This window comes from Sarcophilus harrisii, chromosome 2, assembly GCF_902635505.1.
Source record: "Sarcophilus harrisii chromosome 2, mSarHar1.11, whole genome shotgun sequence".
Lineage (NCBI taxonomy): Eukaryota > Metazoa > Chordata > Mammalia > Dasyuromorphia > Dasyuridae > Sarcophilus > Sarcophilus harrisii.
In genome coordinates this window covers 9,070,115-9,091,875 of record NC_045427.1, presented here as the reverse complement: position 1 = coordinate 9,091,875, position 21,761 = coordinate 9,070,115, and the positions used below count along the sequence as shown (strand labels likewise).

The 21,761-nt window shown below is 52.9% G+C and overlaps 1 protein-coding gene across 1 annotated transcript; it reads left to right on the top strand.

Annotated features, from left to right (window-relative positions):
• The first annotated feature begins 2,556 nt into the window (after nt 1-2,556).
• On the top strand, nt 2,557-20,605 carry MTHFD2 (methylenetetrahydrofolate dehydrogenase (NADP+ dependent) 2, methenyltetrahydrofolate cyclohydrolase). The gene is given in 7 exon segments (XM_031949626.1): nt 2,557-2,764; nt 14,941-15,125; nt 16,133-16,255; nt 16,941-17,213; nt 17,476-17,559; nt 18,258-18,383; nt 19,465-20,605. Coding segments are annotated over 7 exon segments (1,050 nt in total). The 5' UTR covers nt 2,557-2,669; the 3' UTR covers nt 19,629-20,605.
• The last annotated feature ends 1,156 nt before the right edge of the window (nt 20,606-21,761 follow it).

The following is a 21,761-nucleotide window of genomic DNA, read 5'->3' as shown; positions in this document are numbered from 1 at the left end:
AAACTGCTTGCATTTTTGTTCTTCTTCCTGGGTTATTTCTACCTTCTGAATCCAATTCTCCCTGAGCAACAAGAGAACTGTTTGGTTCTGCACACATATATTGGATCCAAGATCTACTGTAACCTATTTAACGTGTATAGGACTGCTTGCCATCTGGGGGAGAGGGCGGAGGGAGGGAGGGGAAAAATCGGAACAGAAGTGAGCGCAAGGTATAATGTTATAAAAAATTACCCTGTCATGGATTCTGGCAATAAAAAGTTATTAAAAAAAAAAAAAGAATCAATGGCATCTCAAGGGCACCCCCAACAGTGACAACCACGTCTGGTTATTCACACACAAGGCTAAGCCAATGTGTCTTTAAAAGACACCCAGGTAGCATCCTCTGCATCCAGAAGACCCTATGCCCAGAATCTATAATTCTGGGACTCCAGATGCTAGCATACCAAACAAAACAAGTCTTAAGACACAACCAGATGATACTCCAAAAGGTACCCAGAGAGACTTACTCACTCTCCTGTGGCTGAAATTGGGGTGTCTACCATCAGGCTATTGTGGCTGGAAACTGCTCTCTGGAAAAAAATCCAGGAGGGCCCGACCTCTCCAGGCCAAGAACTCAGATCTGCAGCCACCCTGCCCAAGGCAGAGACCGGAAAGTCTCATCTCTCATCCTGCTCATTTTCTAATCATCTCGCTGGGGCCTCCAAATGTAATGCTGGAGAAACTGAGCAAGACAGAGATTAGAGACCAATTCAATAGTTTATTAAATGGAGAGAAATACTGGGACCAGTGGATCCATGTTGATCCCAGGGCTAGAGGAGACTATCATCTTAAAGAGTCCAGCCCTGAGTATCGAGAAAGAGAGTTTTTTATGGAATAACAAGAACCAAGGACATAATGGAGGGACCTAGATGGGGATATCTAATGGAGGGAGGTTACTGATATTCTAGTGACATCTAAAATGGACAGACCTTTATCTTGTCAAACATTAGGAAGGAATGCCTCTAAAACCTTTAGCTCAAACATTAAGAGGCAGAATAACTAAATAGGACAATGGGAGAAACTGGGTCACGACATTAGAAAGGGAACTTTGGCACAGCCACGACTCGGGCTGGTTCTCTCCCCCTGAGCTCCGTTTCACCAGGACATCACCAGTGATGTCATTGGTCCCCTTCAAACAGGAAGGCTACATAACCCACCGCGATCAAAGGGCTGGGTCAGGGCCAGCGAATGCTCCTCTTGCTGTTATCTTTTGTTTCTCAGTGACTTTGGGGCGGAGATATAATTTCAGTGTTGTGGGACTGATTTTTTTAATTCTACAAAGCAACACGTAGATGAGCTTGCGCACTCAGCGGGAGCACAAGCTCGAGGGGCATCAGTGCAAGGGCCGTGTGGATTAACACCGGCGTCGGACGGTCAGTAAGTGCCTATCAGGTGCGCGTGGAGACAAAGAGAGGAGACAGACAACCGCTGCCCGTAAGCAGCTTCCTGGGGAGGCAACACGGGGGCAGATAAGTGAAACAGGGATGTACTAGAACGAAAAGAAGACGCGGGCTGGGGGAGACTTCCTGGGAGGGGTCAGCTGGGGGCTCAACGTTGGCCAGGGGAGTCTGGAGATGAGGAGGGAAAATGCCAGGAGCGCGTTCTTTCTAGGACAGGCAGGAGACCATCGTCTGTGGGAAGAAGAACGGATGGGGAGTGAGGGGGGGCGAGGCCGGGACCGTCGTCCGTGGGAAGAAGAACCCGGATGGGGAGTGAGGGGGGGCGAGGCCGGGACCGTTGTCCGTGGGAAGAAGAACGGATGCGGATTGAGGGGGGGCGAGGCCGGGACCATCGTCCGTGGGAAGAAGAACCCGGATGGGGAGTGAAGGGGGGGGGGGCGAGGCCGGGACCGTTGTCCGTGGGAAGAAGAACCCGGATGGGGAGCGAGGGGGGGCGAGGCCGGGACCATCGTCCATGGGGAGAAGAGCGCAGATGCGGAGTGAGGAGGGGCGAGGCCGGGACCGTCGTCCGTGGGAAGAAGAACCCGGATGGGGAGTGAGGGGGGGCGAGGCCGGGACCGTCGTCCGTGGGGAGAAGAACCCGGATGGGGAGTGAGGGGGGGGGGGCGAGGCCGGGACCGTTGTCCGTGGGAAGAAGAGCGCGGATGGGGAGCGAGGGTGGGCGAGGCTGGGACGTCTCTCGGTGCCTCGGTTTCCTCGTTTGCAGAAGCGCGGGGTCGGGCGGGCTTCCGCGCTCTCCGCCGCGTCCCCGCCCGCCCAGCCGCCACTTCTCGGAGCCCTCGCCTGCACCACGCGGGGCGGACAAGCGTCTCCATCACTCCGGTTCCGCTCCTCTGACAGCTGTCAGGCTTACGCAACCCCAGCCCTCTCTTGCCTCTCCTCCCCAGCCAATGAGCGGCCGCCGGCCATGTAGGGAGCGCCGGGCCCCGCCTCCCTCCCGGCGCGCTTCAATCGCGGGGCCCCCTCATTGAGTCGGCGGCGGAGCCGGGCTCCGTGACGTCACGCGCCGGGCGCCCCGCCCCGCCCCCCCGCGCGGCCGGCGACTATAAGAGGCGGCCGGCGGCAGCGCGCGCCCTTCTCGGGTCCGGCCGGGCGAGGTGGCCGCGGAGCGTGGGCGCCCGTCCCTGCTGCTGGCGCTCGCTCCCCCCGCGCCCCGCGGCGCCCTCTGGCATGGCGGGCCCCGCGGCCCTGGCGGCCCCGCGGGCGGCGCGCCTCCTGCTCCCGGCGCTCGGCGCCCGCCGTCGCCTGCATCTCTCGGCGGCCAGGTGAGCGGCGGCGGGGGCGGGCGGGCGGGGGCGGGGGCGGCGGCGGGGGCGGGGCCGGGGCCGGGCCGGGCAGCGGGGCGAGCTCGGCGGTCACTGGCCGCCCGGCGGACCCGGAGAGCGGCCGCCTGAGAGAAGCCCGAGCACGCGCCCGACTCCTGGCGCGGTAGGAGATGAGCCGGGACGGGATGGGGGGCGGGGCCGGGTCCGAGCCTCGGGCCGGGGGAGGGAGGGGAGGACGCTGCACCTGTTGGGACCCCCCCCCCCGAGGCCTCGCCCACGCCCACCCCGGCCGCCGTTCGGGGAGAGCCGTGGGCTCGAGGGGTTTTGGGGGGATCCCGGAGGCGGGGGCAGCGGTGGGGGCGGGGCGGGCCGCCAGGCTCGGGCTTTGGGGGCGGGGGTGGCCTTGGCGGGAGAATCGGGCTGGGCGGGGCGGAGACTCGCCCGCAGGCGCCAATTCCAACCCTTCTGGGTGCTGGGGTGGGGGGGAGAGGAGGGCACGGAAGGAGGGCGCGAAGCCCCGAAGCCGGCCTGGAGGAGGGTCCCTGGGGGCTCGGGCTTGCCCCCAGTTTCACAGGTTAGAGGAGGGGGACCCGGGGCCGGGGCCGGGCCCTCTCCCCCCATCCGCCTCCCCCCGTGCCCTCGGGCCCGGGCCCGGGTTTGTGCGCTCGGTGACAGACTTGGGGCATCCTTGGGGAACGGCCCGGGGCGCGCCCGCCCGCGGGAGCTCCCTGCCGGGCGCTGGGGAGAAACGGCCCCGGACTCGGGCCCAGGTGGGGGTCTCGGGGGAGCCCCCAGCCCGGGGAAGAAACGGGAAGTGGGGGGGGCTGCCCAGCCTCACCCAGAGGTAGAGAGGGATCCGAATGGTGCGTGAGGATGACAGGGCACAACGGGCTTAAAACAGCCCCAGGCCTGCTTTGTGTCCCGCGGTTCCGGGAGCAGCAGCCGCGCTGTGGCTGAGGGCTCCTGCCCCGAGGCCCCCGGTTCTCACTGGGGCACTTACTGCCTTGCCACCTGGCGGTCCTGGGAAAGCCCCTTGGCCCCTGTTTGAGAAGGAGATGGCGAAACATGCCGGGATTTTGCTAAGAAAGCCTCCGAGAGACTTGACACAGTAAAGTAAGGGAGGACCCCGGCTTGCCTTGCCACTGCTCCCCGGGGCAGCTTGAATAATAGCCCCTGTCTGAGGAAGAGGGAGAGCTGGGAGAACATGGCCTCCCGGGCTCTCACAACTGGTGATTTCCACAGCTCTCCCTCCGGGTGGGTGTCCAGGCATTATTTGTCCTGGAAGGAGAGAAAGAAGGGCCCAGCTCTGCAGAGTTCCTGACTTCAGAGCTCACTCAGCACTTGGATCTGTCACTGACTCTTAAGTACCTCCCATAATTCCCTGTGCTGCACTTGGCCGGACAAACTTGGCCAGCCGGGCTCCTGGGAGCTGATGATATTCTCCTGGGGAGGACACCTCGCTACTCTACCACAAGTCGATGAATCTCAAGTAAATGCAAAGAAAGGAAGAGCTAGCTTTGGGTGAAGGCAGTCAGGTAGTGCTTAGGACCCCTTGCTCTTGTGGGGCGCTGCTCCTGGGAGCTCTGACCGGAGAATCTCGGTTCCCAGTACCAAGAGGTCTGGGTCCTTCAGAGATGAGGTGGGATGAGGTGTAAACAAGAATAATGCAACTTCCTTGGAAGGGAAGGTGGAAGAGAAAAGAGAAAAAAGTGGGGAGGGGTCTCAACCACCTCTAAAAAAACCACTTTTGTTAACTCAGAAGTAGGCTCTTAATAAAGTTAATTTAATAAAGTTTTTCAAAAGGGTTCAATAAAAGGTGTGGGCTGTGCTGGAGGGAAGAAACAGCTGCTTTTGGGGGTTATGGGCTCTCCATCCCATGGTTTTCCCTTTACCAGTTTTTTTCCCGTCCTTATTGCTCACCTAGTGGCTACTGAGGCTGCTTGCAGGCTGATGAAATCCCGGGATTCGTTTGCAAGGGATGATGAATGAATGTCTGGAGTTCTGCAGCACCTCCCCTCTTTGCCAATAGATGGGGAAATGCAGTAGGGAGACTCCAGGGCCGTGGGAAAGCGCCACATCCAGGAGATAAATGCAGGGCTCTGCCTTAGATGGACTTTAGGCTCTGCCAGATTTGTTACCCCCACCCACCACCTCCTCTTCTTGTTCTCGGGTGGATGTATTCAGTAATTTTAGAGGCAAAATTTCCTCACAATAGTAATTAGAGCTGACATTTTAAAGAGTTCATTTTTCTAAAGCGATTTCTTAGAGGATTTTATTTGATCTTCATAGCCTTGTGGTGAGGGAAATGTTACTTCAGGAATTTCTTAAGGGAGTCTCTCTGCAAATCTTGTAATTTTACAGATCAGTCTTAGAGAATTGCTGAGAAAGAGAACAGAGAGGAGAGCAGAGGCAGGCAGAAGGGGAGAGGAAAGCTTGAAATGTGGGGGGTGGGTAGGGCTCTTAAGTCAGTGATGTATGTTCTTGACTATTTCATCTAGTAATATTCAAGTTTGGGGGTTTTAGTCTTCCGAGTCTAGTCCAGATCATAATGTCCACTTTACAAATAAGGAAACTACACTGAGGGAAAGATGCCTTGCCTGCACAGTTGAGAAGATCCAGTGGTGTTTATTCTGATGTCCCTCAGTCTATCTCCCTCAGTTTCCACTTACACGCTTAGACCCTTTCAATCATTAATAAAAAATAAAGGAAAAACCAAACTCCTGAAAAAAATTCTTTGAAAACTGGATCTTGGGGCCTGAAGTTTTCCCACTCACAGCTCTGTCCCCCCAGGGTCAGTGAGGAGGACTTTAGTTTGAATTTGTCCCATGGGAAGGGAGTCATTTAGCTTGGGTCTCATTTCCCTATGTATAATATATCACCCCAGTAACTGATCTCATGGGATTGTTCTGAGTCCCAACTGAGATTAATAGATAAAGGACTTGAGAGTGCCATAGAAACGTTGAGTTATCTCTTGGTTGGGGGAAAGTTCTTTCCTAAGTCCCAGTTTATCTGACTTGTGAGGAAAAAATGCTTTGCAAACTTTAAGGTTCTAGAGAAACATGTGGACTATTTGTGGATCAGCCTTCCTCTGTCTGACATTAATGGCAAAAGTGTCTCATTACATGGAGGTTGTTCCCCACTTTAGCCATTTACCCCAGCATCATGATGGGCATCGTGTATCTGTCCAGCTCTTTGCCACCCAGAAGTACCCTTCTTAGCATCTGGATAGGACCTTTCTGTGGGTCCCCCTGCCCATCAGCTCTCCCTCCAAGGTCCACAATGCCATATAATGGCTAACATTGATGATTGCTCCTTTCCCCTGGTCTTCTTTCTGATCTGACTACATCTTTGGGGCCTTTTCTCTTTAGTGATGATCTCTAACCCTAACAGTGTGAGTGTCGGTGACACCTTCTCGGTGCTTTACTTCCAGTACTGCCCCTGCAGCTGCCTCATGTACAAGGTGGGGAGAGCCAAGATTTGTCACAGGCGAGTCCTTGAGGGTCTGACTAAATTAGCAAGTGCAGGGTCCCCCAGATGTCAGCTAGGATGCCCAAGGGCTCGTTCCCTCCTCCAATTTGCTTCTCTTAAATGTCAGTTTCTCTTGATTAAAAACAGCAATGATGCTTCATAAAAGGTTTGCAAAGTGCTTGTAAAAATACTATCTATTTGATCCTCGCAACAACCCTGGGAATGACAGGTGTGTCCCCCTTTTGTAGATGAAGAAACTGAGGCAAGACAATGTGACAGGCCTCCTCCCACAAGAAGCCTTTGAAGTTCCTTGACTCCATCTGGGTCCCAAGTCCTTGAGGACACTTTGCCCCTATCATTCCTCTGAAAATCCAAGTTAAAAATAGCCATGAATAAAAAACAGCCCATGGATTTGGAAAGCTCACATGAAGCTTGGCAGTATGTGAGAAAAAAGGCCGCTCTTTGGGATGAGATTGGGCTCCATGGAAGCTTCTGCTGAGTCTGAAATAGAAAAGGATTGGCCTGGGAGCGGCAGGATCTGGGCCTGCAAGGAGCTTGCTACCTTCCTTCCTGGGAGAGTTTAGGACCTTTTCAAAACACTAAAACTAAACTTTTTTTTGAATTGATGAAATTGATTGAATTGATGAAATGATGAGATTTTTTAATCCCCCCTGTATAAATGTTTTCTTGGTTCTGCTCTCTTCTCAGCATCAGGTCACAGAGATCTTCCCAGACTTCTCAGAAACCATTTGCTTCATTTCCTATTGGGCCGTGGTGAATTCTGTCACTTAGTTACCCCTCCTCTGCATCATTTCCTATTGGGCAGTGGCGAATTCTGTCACCTAGTTACTCATCTTTTGCGTCATTTCCTATTGGGCAGTGGTGAATTCTGTCACCTGTTCAGCTGACCCCAATCCATAGGTGTCCCCTCGGGTTCTAATTCTTTGCCAGTTTAATATATTCTGTGGTTTTAAACCATAATTATTAAAATAGTAGTCTTTAATTGCTGCTCATTTGACTTTGGCTGGCTGTTTTTGTTTCAGTGCATAGTGCCTGACAGCATTTTAGCCAACAAACAAACTGCTAAATGAACCTGGAACTTGCTGGACTAGGCCAAGTTTAGGCTTAGCCCGCAGTACCCAGAGGAGGAGAGCTCAGCTGCAGGTCACGTGGAAATGTACCCGGGGCTCCGAGGTGGGTCTGGTGCCCAGCAGATGTTCGGGCTGATAAAGTCGTTCTTGGAACCAGCACCTGCCCAAGGAGGCTCCACAACTCCTTGGATGAGGGGGGCAGGGCTGCACTGGGGGAGGGGCCGCTGCCTGGCCATTTCTGTTGCTTTGGGATTCAGTCAGCAGGGAGTTGGTGACCAAGGTGGCAGTGAGTGTGTGTGTGTGTGTGTGAGTGTGTATGTGTGTGTGCCCGGAGTGACTGGCCCTAACCCTAAATGCGCACAGCCTTGTCCTGTGCTCTTGGGGAGCCAGGCCGGCCTGTCCGGGAGGTGCCAGTTATTGCTCAGGCGTGTATAGCCTTGAGGCAGTGGGGGCTCAGAAAGATCTTGTTCTAACATTCATGGTGTGTTTGCTGTGGGTGGTACCAAAGGCTCGGACTCGGGGCTGTGGGTGGGATGGCCGGAGGGCTGGGCCCCGGGGCTCCTGTGGGAGTTGGTTCATTTCAGGGCACTTGGTTTTGGCGCATTACATCACTGGGTGCCCACCTTGCCTCGGCACCAGGCTTACAGGAATGGAATCCCTGTGCACTTATGGTCCTCTGGGCGTCCCGAGGCAGGAGTGGCCATCCCTGCCCCTCATGTTCACCCTGGGTGGTTGGAGGAGTCCCTCCAGGACAATCAGGAGAGGCTCCTGGGGTATCTGGGAAGGCCGAGGAGGGAGTGACCAGAACAGAGAAGTATTGGGGGATGATTTAATGTGGAATCAGTCGCCGGGGTGCAATGCAGAAGACAGGGAGTCTTTGAGACCCTGGGGACAAGGCAGGGAGTGAAGATAAAATCCTTTAGAAGTGATCTACTTGGATCTGGCCAAGTCAGAAAGCCCAGGGTCAAGAATCAGCCATGTGACCCTGTCACATGCACCCTGACACAGCAGAACCAAGTCACCGAACCAAATTGCCTCAGTTTCTCCAGCTGTAAAAACGAGGCTCCTAGGAGCACTGGTCTTGCTGGTTGTGAGGATTCGGGGATCAAACTTTAAAACTGCACAGAATGTTAGTTGTCAGGGGGTCCTTGCAAAGCACAGCCCTAATGGACTGTCCTGGTCCCCCAGCTCAGTGCAGGACAGGCCGGCTTGGCCAGTGGTCCTCCCTCGCCCTCCCTGAAGCAGCCTCCTGGGCTTGAGGGGCCTGGCGCATGTTGGGCACTCGATGGGGGCTCACTGTGCTCATGGCTCCTTAATGGGCTTGCTTTCTTATGTCAGAAACTGGGCCCCAGGTCCCTTTGGAGACAAGGGCTCCTTTTGTTGCCGTTGGCTCGTTATTTAAATATTTTAAATATGCCCTTTTTAAAGCATCATCTGTTTTTTAAACATTTTAAATATGCTGGCCCTTGACTCCTTGTCCTGCCAGAGAACATTCTAGCCTTCCTTATCTGCTCCCCCGGCTTGGTGCTTTTGATCACTAGGAAATAGCCTGCAGCCCTTTCTCTTCTTTCTGGTTTTCTAAGCATCCTGGAGAAAGCTCCCCTGGGTAGCAAAGTTCTGAGCAGATTTTATGAGGCTCTTGAGTCCTGGAAGGGGTTGGGGGGGTGGGTGGGGATGTGGACAGGGGGGGGGGGGGGGGGGGGGGGGGGTTGGAGACAGTGATGTCATGGAACAATCCTGGTGAGTGGGGTGGTTTGTGCTTGTGGCTGCTTTTAGATGCTCTGAATTGAACAGTTCCTGACACTGTTGAGTCATCACTTGAGTGGAAAGTTTTCAAAGTTTATGGAGCATCAGAGGGTTTAAGGGCCCTGAATATTCCCTCTTTCTTCCTTGCTTAAGTCCTGATATTTATTCCTTGTCAGAGGGATGGGCAACAGGTAGTGGTTAATTTACTAATCCATCCATTGTTTCTCTCTATTGGAGCTTGTGAGAAAGAGAGAAATACGATTCTAGTATTATAAGATTCTTTCCTAAAGGGCTTTAATCATTGCTTTGCTGTAATCTTTGGTCTGGTCTTAATGTGTTCATCTATTTTTAGCAAATAGCATTCAGTTAACAAAAGGGGGAAACCAACTCTAAGGACCTCCCTGAGAAAGCCAACATATGGTCAAATGATAACTGTTCTAATTACATAGTTTGCAAAGGCCTTTAAATACATGATCTCATTTGAGCCAGAGATGTGCTGATATTTTATAGATAGCTGAAGAAGGCTGGCTTGGGCTCAGAAGAGAAATAGTCAGGAAGAGGAGAGTTCAGATCCAGCCTGAGACACTAGGGGTGTGACCCCGGCCAAGTCGCTTCTCCCAGTTTGAATTCAGCGCTCAGGGATTGCCAGAATTGGACCAAGAGCTTTACAGATATTTCCTTTGACCCCGAGAACAACCTTGGTAAATAAATACATTTAAAATAGGTACATGATTTAGACATAAAGGGTGAAGCTTTACAGATATTTCCTTTGACCCTGAGAACAACCTTGGTAAATAAATAAATAAATTTAAAATAGGTACATGACTTAGACATAAAGAGCGATGTAAGCAAATTATAATGGAGCTTTTTAGATGAAGATAATTATGAAGCATCAGAAGGTTTAAGGGTCATGGATATTCCCTCTTTCTTCCTTACTTAAATCCTTTTGTGGTGATTGCTATTTATTCCTTGTCAAAGAGATGGGCAACAGGTAGTGGTTAATAATTTACTAATCCATCCATTGTTTCTCCGGATCTTTCAGAGCTTGTGAGAGAGGGAGAAGTAAACTTTACTGGTCATTCCATTTATGGGATAAGGAAGAAATAAATAGGTCCATAGAATATAAAACAGGTAATTTTGATTACACAAAAAGTTTTTGCATAAACAAAACAATGAGAAGAAAACCAGGAAACTAGGGGAGAAAAATCTTTGCAACAAATTTCTCAGAGTCTCATTTTGGAATTGGCTCTAATTTGCAAGAATAAGAGCCATTATGTCCTGATTGATAAAGATCAAAGGACATGAAGAGGCAATTTTCAGAGGAAGAAATCCAAGTTATATGAAAAAATGCTCTAAATCACAAATAAATAGAGGAATGTAGATTAAAACAGCTCTTAAGGTGCCATCTCCTACTTATCAGATTGGCTAAAATGACAAAGAGAATAACATGCTGGAGGAGCTGTGGGAAAATATGGAGCTAATGCACTGTTTGGTGGAGCTGTGAACTGGTCAACCCATTTGTGAAAACACTTTGGAACTAAGTCTAATATTTCAGCTAAGATGAAGGAAAGGGACCTATTTGTACAAAAACATTTACGGCAAAAAATTGCAAATTAAAGGGATGCCCATTACTTGGGGAATGGCTGAACAAATTGTGGGTTATGATTGTGATGGATTGCTATAGTGTTGTAAGAAATGAGGAGTGGGGGGGCAGTTTCAGAAAAACCTACTGATGCAAAGAGCAGAACCAAGAAAGCATTGTATATAGTTGCACAATATAAAGATAGTCAGCTGTGAAAGATTTAGTAACTCCCCTCATAGAATGATCCACTTCAGTTTTTTTTTTAAATAGCTTTTTATTTATAAGTTATCTGCATGGGTAATTTTACAGCATTTGACAATTGCCAAACCTTTTGTTCCAATTTTCCCCCTCCTTTCCCCCACCCCTTCCCCCGGATAGCAGATTGACCATTAAATGTTAAATATGATCCATTTCACTTTTAAAAAACCTGATGTAAAATGCTATCCCAAAAGAACTTTATGGATGGATGCAATTTGAAGCATTTTCTTTTTCAGATAAGACTAATGGAGGAATTTGTTTTTTCGTGATTACACATATTTGTAATTCTCTCCCCCTCATTTCATTGTGGGGGTAGAGAAGGGGAGGAATGGAGAGAATTCGAATCTGAAAATCAAATAAAATTGAATTTTAAAGAAGTTAATCAGAGACTCCACACATCAAATGAAGGTTCTTGGTCCCATGGCTAAATGTTAGAGTGGTGCATTGACTTGAAGGGATAATTCTTACTGCTCAAAACCACATGAATGAGCTTTGGATATCTTCATTTAGGGAAAATCAGCAAAAAAGGGAAAGATGAGTGAATTGGTCTTTTCGGTTTCTAGAAATTCCAAACTGATTTACCATCAGTGAAGTTATAAAAGTTTTAGTGTCTGCCCTTAAAGAAGCAGCTGTTCTTAAACATGCTTCTAAGGTATTTATTTCATTGTGAACTAGGATTCTCAGCTCTTTATTTTTTAGTTTTTTATTTTCAAAATATTCATGGATAATTTTCAATATTCCCCCTCTCTAAATCTTGTGTTCCAAATTTTTTTTTTCTCTCATCCCCTCTCCCCTTCCCCCTAGATGGCAAGTAATCCAATATATGTTAAACATGTGCAATCTCGGCCTTTTTTTCAATCAAATCCAGAGCAAAAAACAAACTGGAGGCTAGATATAATAAGTGGGGATCTTTCTAAAAACTTAGCCTGAGACAGAAACTGGCAATTGCAATTCATTGTACTGCTCTGACATCACATTTTTGTGATACTAAAAATATACACCAAATGAAATGTTCTTTTTGAGCAAATTAGTTGCTTTATTCTGTGCATGTGTGGTCGATTCTAGACTTTATTCCTTTCAGTCTGAATGGCTCTCCTGAGACTTTTCCTGGTAAGCCCTGCGGCTCCTGTGACTAAGCCGGGCTTAAACCCTTTGGAACCCACTGCTCCGAAGGCCCAGCTGTTGCCCCACAGTCTCATTCCCTGGTCCAAGTGTGAGACAGGTGCTGCTTGCCAAACAAAGGAGGGCCTTTTGCTTGGAGTGGAAGCTGAGCATCCTGAGATGGAGGGCTTGAGGTTGAGGTATAAATAAACCAAGTCACTCCCCAAGGCAGCTGGGACCCGGCTCCCTTTCGTTCCCTTCCCCAGACACCTTCCCCCTGCTGGAACAGGTCGCTGCTCTGGGTCTTGACCCCTTAGTTGATATAGATCAGGAATGTTCATGCAGCAGAGCTGGAACGCTGGGCAGGGATTGTGGGCACTGGTAACACACTGATGACGGATGACTTTCTGCTGTGGGCAGAGTATTTTTGGTAGGGGGCCTGCCTGACAATAGCTTGTCAAACGCTCTCTTCTCTCCACCAGCCTCCCAGGGATGAGCTGACGGTTCGAGCCCAACAGGTCCATCCTTGAGTCCTTTTCTGTCTGGTCTGTACCATCTGGGCACATGCTGGTATGCTCACGGCAGGATGGGGTGTCAGGCAAGGTGCAGAGAAGTGGCCGGGTGGGGTCGTCTGCTGTGGCTGGAGCTCAGGGTTGGCTGTTCAAAGGCAGAATGCACTAAAAGCACTCCTGCTTATGGGTCGCAAATACACATTTATTTTAGTTAGCATTCATTGAGAGAGGCAGATGGCACTATGGGATATCCAGTACCTGGGTGGATCTTGGAGAACTAGAAAGTTAGAAATGAGAATGGCTCCCTGATCTCAATAGGAGATGTTCTTTTCTGTGGCACAGATCACGAGTCCTCCATGGATTATTAGCCTGCAAGTCTTTGGGCCATGTCAAGCTGTAAATCTTTTACTTCATGGAGGGGTTGGGGGTGAAAGAAAACATTTCGAGGGGGGACCCTGGCCCCAGAAAGCTGCCCAGATTACAAATTAGAAATTAAACAGTTGGGGCTAGGGGTGTAAGGAGATCAGTGTTGCCAAGGGAAGAGTGATCTTTCCCTAAGCCCCACTTTAGGATTCCTGTGGGCAGGGCCACAGATTAACTACAATTCTCTTTGTATTCGGTTGTATTTTTATTTATTTCGTTAAACATTTATTTCTTAGTTCTGTTTTGCTGGGGTCTTGATGGTGTGTTCTTGGTTTTCAGAGAGGGACTGAAGTATTGCCCTGAGGCTGCAGGGAAGGGCCACCTTGCTGTGTCCAGCCCAGCAATCCCAGCCATGTCCCCCAGGTTAAATCTCCCCATCAGAGCTCTCCATGGCTCCTCCCTTTGCCGGACCCCTTGGCACTGGCTGCTGGCTCCCAGGCCACGAGGTCTCTGCTCCCCCCTCCCCATAATGCCTCATTCTCTTTATGGCTAACTAACCCTTTAGGGGGCTAAGCCCCTTTTAGGATTTAGCCTGTCAGCTATGGGGCGTTCCCTTCCTCCTGGTAAATAGCAAGTTCCCCTAGGAAACTTTGCCTTTCCTTCCTTAATTTTCTTTCTTGCCAACTACATGCTCTCCCACCTCTATTCCATATGAACGTTCTCTCCAGAGAGAATGGCCATTGGGAAGTCTTCACCAGACTGAGCCCCCGTATTAGGCACTCCCCTAAAGAAGCTCGTTGGGGCGGGCCGCCTGTTGGCCACGTCGGCCCCTCAGTTGTTGGTGCCCACTGGGCTGCGGCCCTGGGGTTTGCTGTGAGGGCTGGGGATTTCAGGGACAAATGCTCTGTGACTTCTAGAGGAGCAGAAAGGGTCGGGCTCTCTGTGGATTTGAGGGAGCACTTTTGGCAGAAAGGCAGGCATTGGGCAAGCACAGCTGTACTTCACACTCCCAGGCAGTCCCTCTGTCCTGCTCCCCTTCTCCTGCAGCTGCCCTCCAGTCACGGCCCCTTGCGCCCCAAATCCAGTCCCTTGCCAAGTCTGCTCTTGCCTTCACATCGTCCCCTGGGCTCCATTTGCCCCTTTTGGGACAAGCTCACTCCTCTCCTTGCCTACAATTTTCCTGATCTGTCCTCAGTGCTTCTGTCCAAGTCACCTTAGCTAGCCTGGGTTTGACCTTGGTCGCAGACCCTCCCTGGCCTCCGGGGCCTCAGCAGACCGGTCCAGACTCCCTTCCAGGCCCATATTCCCTCCCTGTCTCTCGGCCTTTGCACAGATAACACACCTGTCTTCTGCAGTATCACAGCCAGCCTTTACATAAGGCTTTGTTCAGTTTGCTGAGGATCACAATTAACTCATTTGCTCCTCCCAGCAATCCTGGGAGGAAGGTGCTGGTATTATCCCCATTTTATAGATGAGTAAACTGTGGCAGAGCTTCAGTAGCTAGCCTACTGTCTCCCAAGCCAATCAGTCATTAGAGGCTGATTTGAATTCAGGTCCTTGTGACTCAGTTCTTAGCTAGAATCTTTTAAATCTCAGTTCCGGGCTGTCTCCTCTGGGCAGCCTGATTGTTCGGGTCCTTCTGTCCCCCAAATACCTTCTATTTATCTGTGTAATCCTCCGGGCAAAAAAGCTCTGGGGGAGTAGGGACTCGTTTGTGATTTTGTGTTTCTCTAGGGCCCAGCCTAGTGGCTTGCACATAGTTGGCGCTTAATAGATGCTTGTTGAATAAAAGAATGCTTTTCATAGGGTCTGGGAGCCTTAGAATTGGAAATTTGCGCGCCCTCATGCTCTGCTACTTGTTAGCTGCTGGGATCGTCCCGGCAGAATTCTGGATCTGAAATCCTTTCTTTGATCTTAGATAACTTTGAGCGTCTCCTGGATCAAGGTGATGGTCCTGACAAAGGGATACGTTCCCAATAGCTCTGGCAAGGACTTGTGGCCTTTGAGCGAGTTCCGAGTCCGGCCCGTCCCAACCGAGCTTTTCTCCCTCCGCAGAAACGAAGCCGTGGTGATTTCTGGAAAGAAGCTGGCCCAGCAGATCCGGCAGGAAGCCCGGCATGAAGTGGAGCAGTGGGTCGCCCTGGGGAACAAGCGGCCCCACCTGAGCGTGGTGCTGGTTGGGGAGAACCCGGCCAGCCACTCCTACGTGCTGAACAAGACCAGGGCCGCCGCGGATGTGGGTAGGTGTTTGACGGGCGGCCTGGACCCCTTTGGTCACCCACACTCTCCTGTGGGCCTTGCGCTGGCATTCGCCAGAATCTATGGTCAGCTGCTCTTTATTAAGTGCCTGCTGTATGCCAGCCCCGGGGCCGGCTAAGGTCAAAGGGAAGGGGGCCTCCCCCAGGGAACGAAAGCTCCAAGGGGAGAACTCAAGCCCCTTGGGTGTGCTTGCAAAGCTGCAGGTGAGGTGGCCCAGGGAGGAAAGGTGAGGTGGGGTGGGTGGGTGGGGAATAGAGGGAAGGCGAGTCCTGGATGTGAGGGGTGAGGTGGGGAGGGCCTGGAGTGGAGAAGATGCAAAGGGGAGGGAAGGGGACAGAGAGAGCGAATGAGGGGTCTGGGGGCAAGTAGTCAGGAGGGCTGGAAGAAAGTCCCTTGGGCCACTGAAAGGAGGATGGACTGGAGGGAGAGGAGACTTGAGGCAGGAAGTAGGTGGTTCCTGCAGGGAGGGTGGGGGGGCCCACCATGAGGGTCTGAGCTACCGTGGTGAGTGGGAGTGAGTGTCTATGTGTGTGTGCATGTGTACATGTATATGTGTGTGCAGTTCAGCTCAGGGGTTGGGGCTTTGTGCTCAGAGATGGACAGGGACTGAGGGACGGGGCAGAGAAAGCGCTGGACAAGGACGGACGAGGAATTGAGCCATCGAGCTTTTGTTCTGCCCTTGCCCCTGACCAACCCCTGGGTGGGGTCAGGCCCGTGAGGCTCTGGGCCTCAGTCTCCTGGTCTAGTAGGTCTTTAAATCCAGTCCCCTGCGGAGCTCACTTGGTCCATTGTCTGCCATGGAAGCTGCGTTCTCGGCTGGGCAGCGAGCTGGGGAGGCCCTTTAGGGATCAGCTCCTCCACGGTGATGATTGCCAGGCCGGCGACCTTTGGCCTTCCTGACCCAGGGACATCTGTTGGGTCCTTCCAGCTCTTGTTCTGGGGGGCATCTGCCCCCGCCCCCATCCCTTCCTTTGTTTATTTGAAACAGGAATCAGCAGTGAAACGATTCTGAAGCCCGCCTCCATTTCGGAGGAAGAGCTTCTGGACCTGATCAGCAAGCTCAACAACGACGACAATGTGGATGGCCTCCTGGTCCAGCTCCCTCTTCCTGGTGAGTGTGGACTCTGTCCGGTGAGGGGCCCCTGTGGGGAGCTGGGGCCTGGAGCGCTCGAGGCCCGAGCCTGCCGCAGTTTTGTCTTCTGTGAAATGGGCACAATAGTAGCACCTCTGTGGCAGGATTACTAAGGATCAGCCGAGAGTATGTGTAAAGCACATACATGCTCACACAATCACACACAACAATCACATATAGTCACACACAATCACACACAAAATCACACACAATAATCACATACAGTCACACACATCACAGAATTCCACACTTGGCTCCCACCCTGGCTCAGAGCCTCTCCTCCCTCCACAGCCGCTGTAGTCCCCACCTCCTCCACCTCCCCGGCTGCTCTGAGGGCTCAGGCTCCGAGCAGGGAGGAGTCGGGGTCAGGTCTCAGCCCCGGTTCTGGTGTCCCTGGGCAGGGCAGGGCAGGGGGTGCTCTGACTCTCAGGACAGGGCTCCGTATGCCGGGGAGCTCGGCCACCTGGGCAGTTGGGGCCTGGCCCCCCCGGTGATTTACACATCCAAGGTGTCCCTGCTCTGGGCGACGTCTCAGGAACCCCAGGGGCGCGGCGGGGCCGCCCTTGCTCGTGGAGACGCTGTAGGACGCTCCCTGCTGGCTGCCCTGAGGGCCCCCCTTGGAAAGCGACCCCCGGTGAGCTCCTTCCTCCCTCTTCCTTCCCAGAGCACATCGACGAGAGAAGGGTCTGCAACGCCGTGGCTCCCGATAAGGACGTGGACGGCTTCCATGTGATCAACGTGGGCCGCATGTGCCTGGACCAGTACTCCATGCTGCCCGCCACGCCCTGGGGCGTGTGGGAGATCATCAAGCGGACCGGCATCCCCACTCTGGGCAAGAACGTGGTGGTGGCCCGGTCCAAAACGGGGCGCCCCCATGCCTGTTGTTAAGGACGGCCGCCACAGCACCTGGAGGGGGCCCCGCACCGGGTGGAGGGTGGCCCGGGGCCTGGGAGGGGCGGCCTGGGGGTCTGGGGGGGCGGGCTGCAGGCTGAGGAGGGTCAGCGAATTTGCCTGCCGCCCGGGAGAGACGAGTGCGGGAGTCAAAGGGCCGGAGTCTTCCTCTGTGGGGGATCAAGGCAGGTGCTCAGAAAGGTGACCGCCCCCAATCCGGGAGCCTGGAGCGGGCACTGAAGGCCCCACCCCTGCCTGGCCTGGGCGACGGCCGAAAGGGGGGAGGCCCTCACCCGGTTTGCCCGCAGGGGCCCACCTGACCATCTCCGACCGACACTCCCGGAGCAGTGAAAAGCACACGATTCTGGCTGACATCGTGGTGGCCGCTGCGGGTGAGCCGGGCAGGGGCGGCTCCGCAGGGGCTGCTGAGTGGGGAGCTCCAAGGGCCCTCCGGGCTTTCTGTTCTTTCTGCTGGGGCCCGCGCTGTGGGGCGGGGGAGAGTCTGGGGGCTTCGGGAGATGAGGTCAGGACCCTCCCGAGGGATTTGCTCTGCCCTTAGGAGTGATGTGAGGCATCTTCTTGGGGAGTGTTTGGGGGCGGGGACCCTGAACGAGCTCCCCTGCTGAGCATCTCTCCGGTCCTGCCTGTTAGTGACCGAAACCTTAGGGTTTCTTTAAAGTGCAGGGATCCGCTGGGCCAGGAACTGGCTCTGGCATCTCAGGGATGGCGCTGATCTGGAGTCTGGGGAGCAGAGAGATGGGGGAGCTAGCCAGGGGGGCCTGTGAGGGCGGGGCGGTGCCCTGCAAAGCCCTGGTGGGGCAGGAGAGGGAGAGGGTGGGGAGGCTGGGCCTGGCTTGTGCTCCTCTCTGTTGGGAAGAGAAGATGCTGTGGTCCTGAGGGGCCTACTGAGGGGTTATTTGAAGGAGGTGGAGTTGGGCTCTCAGGGTCCCTGAGTCAGAGACTCAGTGGTGGAAGGGGGGGAGGCAGTGGTACCGGGAGGTGAGGGGTGGGGGAGAGGAACCCTCAGTGGGGGGGAGGAGTCCTTGTTGGGGGGAGGGGCAGATTGCAATTTCACTGTCCCCCCTTGCAGGCATCCCCAACCTGATCACGGCCGACATGATCAAGGAAGGAGCTGCCGTCATTGACGTGGGCATCAATCGGGTTCACGATCCCATCACGGACAAGCCCAAGTTAGTGGGAGACGTGGACTTTGAAGGTAAGTACCCGGTGGCCCTCGAGGCTCCACAGCCCAGAAAGGCCGTCTCCGTGTTCTATCCTGCAGCCCAGCATCCAGCTCCTGCTGATGTCCTGACAGGTCTCTGACCTTCCCTCTGGCAGAGCCCGCCCCCCCTCCTCCCGCTTCCCTGGGTCCCTCGATGGGCAGCACAGGGACATTGTGTAGCTGGGTATTATGGGGGCTCACTAATGGTTCTGAAAGAGATGCAGAGGTGCAGGGGGACGATTGCATTGTTAGAAGGGACCCAGCTGCAGCCCCAAGGAGTCTCTGGTGATTAGGCCAGCCCCTGCCTCTTCAGTGCGCCCCCGACCTCTCAGTGCGACCTCAGCAGGAGCGCCTGAGGCCAAAAAAGTTTGCTGATATTGGATGAGAATATTTGCTGCCCTCCCAGTTCAGCCTTTTATTCTTTCCTCATGGAAAGAACTTCCTCATGGAAGTTTTTATTTATGCAAAGAGCGGCTCAGTTTCTTTGGTTTTTGTGGTCTCCATTCCTTGCTGGGGTGACCAGTGTCCCCTCAGCTTTGTGGGGAGGGGCTTAGTCTCAATTCTGTTCCAATGGAGCTTTTGCGCTCGAGCTTTGGATCCATTAGGAGTTTATCGTGCAAGACTGCTCAAGACACTGTCTCCGTCTTGTCACTGCCCCTGCTGTTCCTGCCAAGCAGGAGCCCTCCCCCCACAAATCACGTCCATCCCAGGCATCCCAGGGCTCAGGTTTCTGGCCTATCCAGTGTGTCTCACCTGCTGAATTCTCTGTTTCCAGCAGGTGCCCTCTGGATCTCCCTTAGGCCTGTCCTGGCCTCCCCTCTGCCCCTTTCTCTCCATCGTCCCTCCTCCGCCCGAGGCGGACCTCCCCTTCCCCACAGTCTGTGGCACTGATCTTGCGCAGAGCTGTTTTATTCTCCCTCGTGCATACACATAGTGCTTAATAATCTTTGTGGGAATTAGTTGGAAATCTCCAAAGTTCCTTGTCTGGACCAGTGCGAATACATTCTGATGGAGGGGCATGTGTCAGGTTTGTGGGGCCCCTCCTGAAGTGCTCCCCCTTCCTTTGCCCCCGCAGAGGTCAAGAAGAAAGCCAGTTACATCACTCCAGTCCCCGGGGGAGTGGGCCCCATGACGGTGGCCATGCTGATGAAGAACACCATCATCGCCGCCAAGAAGCTGCTGAAGCCCGAGGAGCGCGAGCCGGGGAAGGCCAAGGAGCTGGCGGCAGCCAGCTCTTAACTGACGGGGGCGTCTCGTTAGCGAAAGAAAGCAGAAACATTCCGTGAAATTTTTCAAAAAAGCAAAACAGGCCGATAGAAATGCAATATTTTAATTTATTCTGCTGACGTGATTTTCTGATACTTGTTTGCAGTTAGGCTATTTATTGAAAGCGTTCAGGGTAGGCAGCTAGGTGCGCTCAGATACCCCTCGTCGGTGGCCGCGGGGTGCCCTGCGCCCACTGGCAGGGGCAGCTCTTGGGAATCGACCCATGGGACCCTCACCACGGGCAGCTCAGAGACCCCTTAGGGGGTCCCTTAGGCCAGTCACTGCATTGTTGTCATCAGGGGACTTGGTAAAGTCAGGTGGCTGAACTTTGGCTCCTGAACCTCGTCCAAGGCCCCCTGCGGGAGGGTGCTTTGGTTACAGTCTCACCTTAGTGGTTCAGAGGAGGGCAGAGAGCCCGCCGGGGAATCTGAAACACGGCCCCGAGATACTGCGGTCCCCTGGCTCCCATGGATGCGCCCCCACTAGTGTCCAGCCCAAGTGAAGGTGGCGCTCCTTCGGGCCGGAGCTTGAGCCTTCAGCCCGGAAGCGTTGCCCAGGGACCGGCCAACAGCCCTGCCTGTTCTGTGCGCGCTGTGGGGAGCTAGCGTCCTGGACTTCATTTCCAAGGCCTCCAAGTTGGACCTCAAGGTCATGATTCAGATCCTACACAGCACCTGGAACAGAAGCGAGACTGGAAAAGAAGCCCTGATTTGGGGACTGTTTGTGCTCTGGGGGACAGGAGGAGTTTGGGGGGCATTTCCTCCTCAGACCTGGGGAAAGGGCGCTGGGGTGGGCTGGGGCTGAGCCTGGCACTCTCCTAATAACCAAAGAATTTGCAGTGGCTCCCACTTTCTTTCCACTTCGGTCCCTGTTGCCTTTCCTAAAAGTCTTTGAAAGCTTGCAGTGCTTACTCAGTTTACCTAACCAGATTTTTGATTAAACAGTTTTTTTAAAAAAAAGAAACTCTTTGAGGTGTGGTCTGTTCTGTTGGAACATAATGTGGTCAGAAGATGGACATCTTCCTGAAGTTGGTTGTCTTTCTCCTCTCCCAGCCCCCTGGGGTCTCGTTGGGGCAAGTGCCGGCACCCCTGGGAGGCCCAGCCGCGACAAACCTGGGCCATAACACCTCTGATCCCAGCCCTGAAGGATGCTCCATCGGCCCTTCTGCCCGACAGTTGGTTAGGGGTGGAGGTAGGGTGATTGATCAGTGAGTGGTGGCCATTATAGACAGCTGGATGGTGCAGTAGCAAGAGCCCTGATCCTGGAACCAGGAAGTTCTGAATTCAAATCCAACCTTAGGTACTTACTTAACTTGCCTTTTTTCACTCTAAACTTGGGATTGCCAACTTCTCCTTCCTCGGTATCCCCCATTCCCAAGAGGAATAAGTCTTTGTCGGCACTTCCAGGGTGTGAGGTGTCCAAGGCGTGCGAGCTGGTTATGAGACCTGGAAAGTGGGCGCCCTTGAGAACACAGACAAAGCAGACAAAGCTCCCTTCTTTATTGGTAATATGACATAAAATCCTTGCTGGCTTCCATGTGGTAGATGGGAGTAACTAGCAATTTCTCACAATCTCTTAAGATCATTGAGATCAGGTTGTTTCCTGTGTGTACGAAATATCAGCAGGTGCCATGGGAATTAGTGATTGGTTTATAAAAAGGGCCATTAAAAATGCTGCCATTCTGTGTGATCCTGGGCAACTCACTTAACCCCATAGCCTCAGCAAAAAAATGCCGTCATCCCAGTGCATGGAGCAGGCTTGTTGCCAGCAGTTCAGGTTCCTGTATTTGAGGTGCAGGTGCTGCGAGAAAACAGCCTAAATCTAGAAAATAAACACCAACTTTTAAAAAAAGTTTAGCCCCGGAGCTTTTGGTTGTCAAGGGAGAAAACGTGACTGATCCCAAGGGATGGTGTCAGGGAGAGGGCTGGTGGCTAATGCCATTTGGCTTAAATAGAAAGTGTCTGACTTTCATCATGGGAGTCCAAAACGGTCTGTTCTTTGACTTCTAGACCCAGGACTTGGGATCTACTAATAAACTAATAGATATTTTATATTAGTATATATAATTAGTATATGTAGTATATTAGTATATATATTATATTGTAT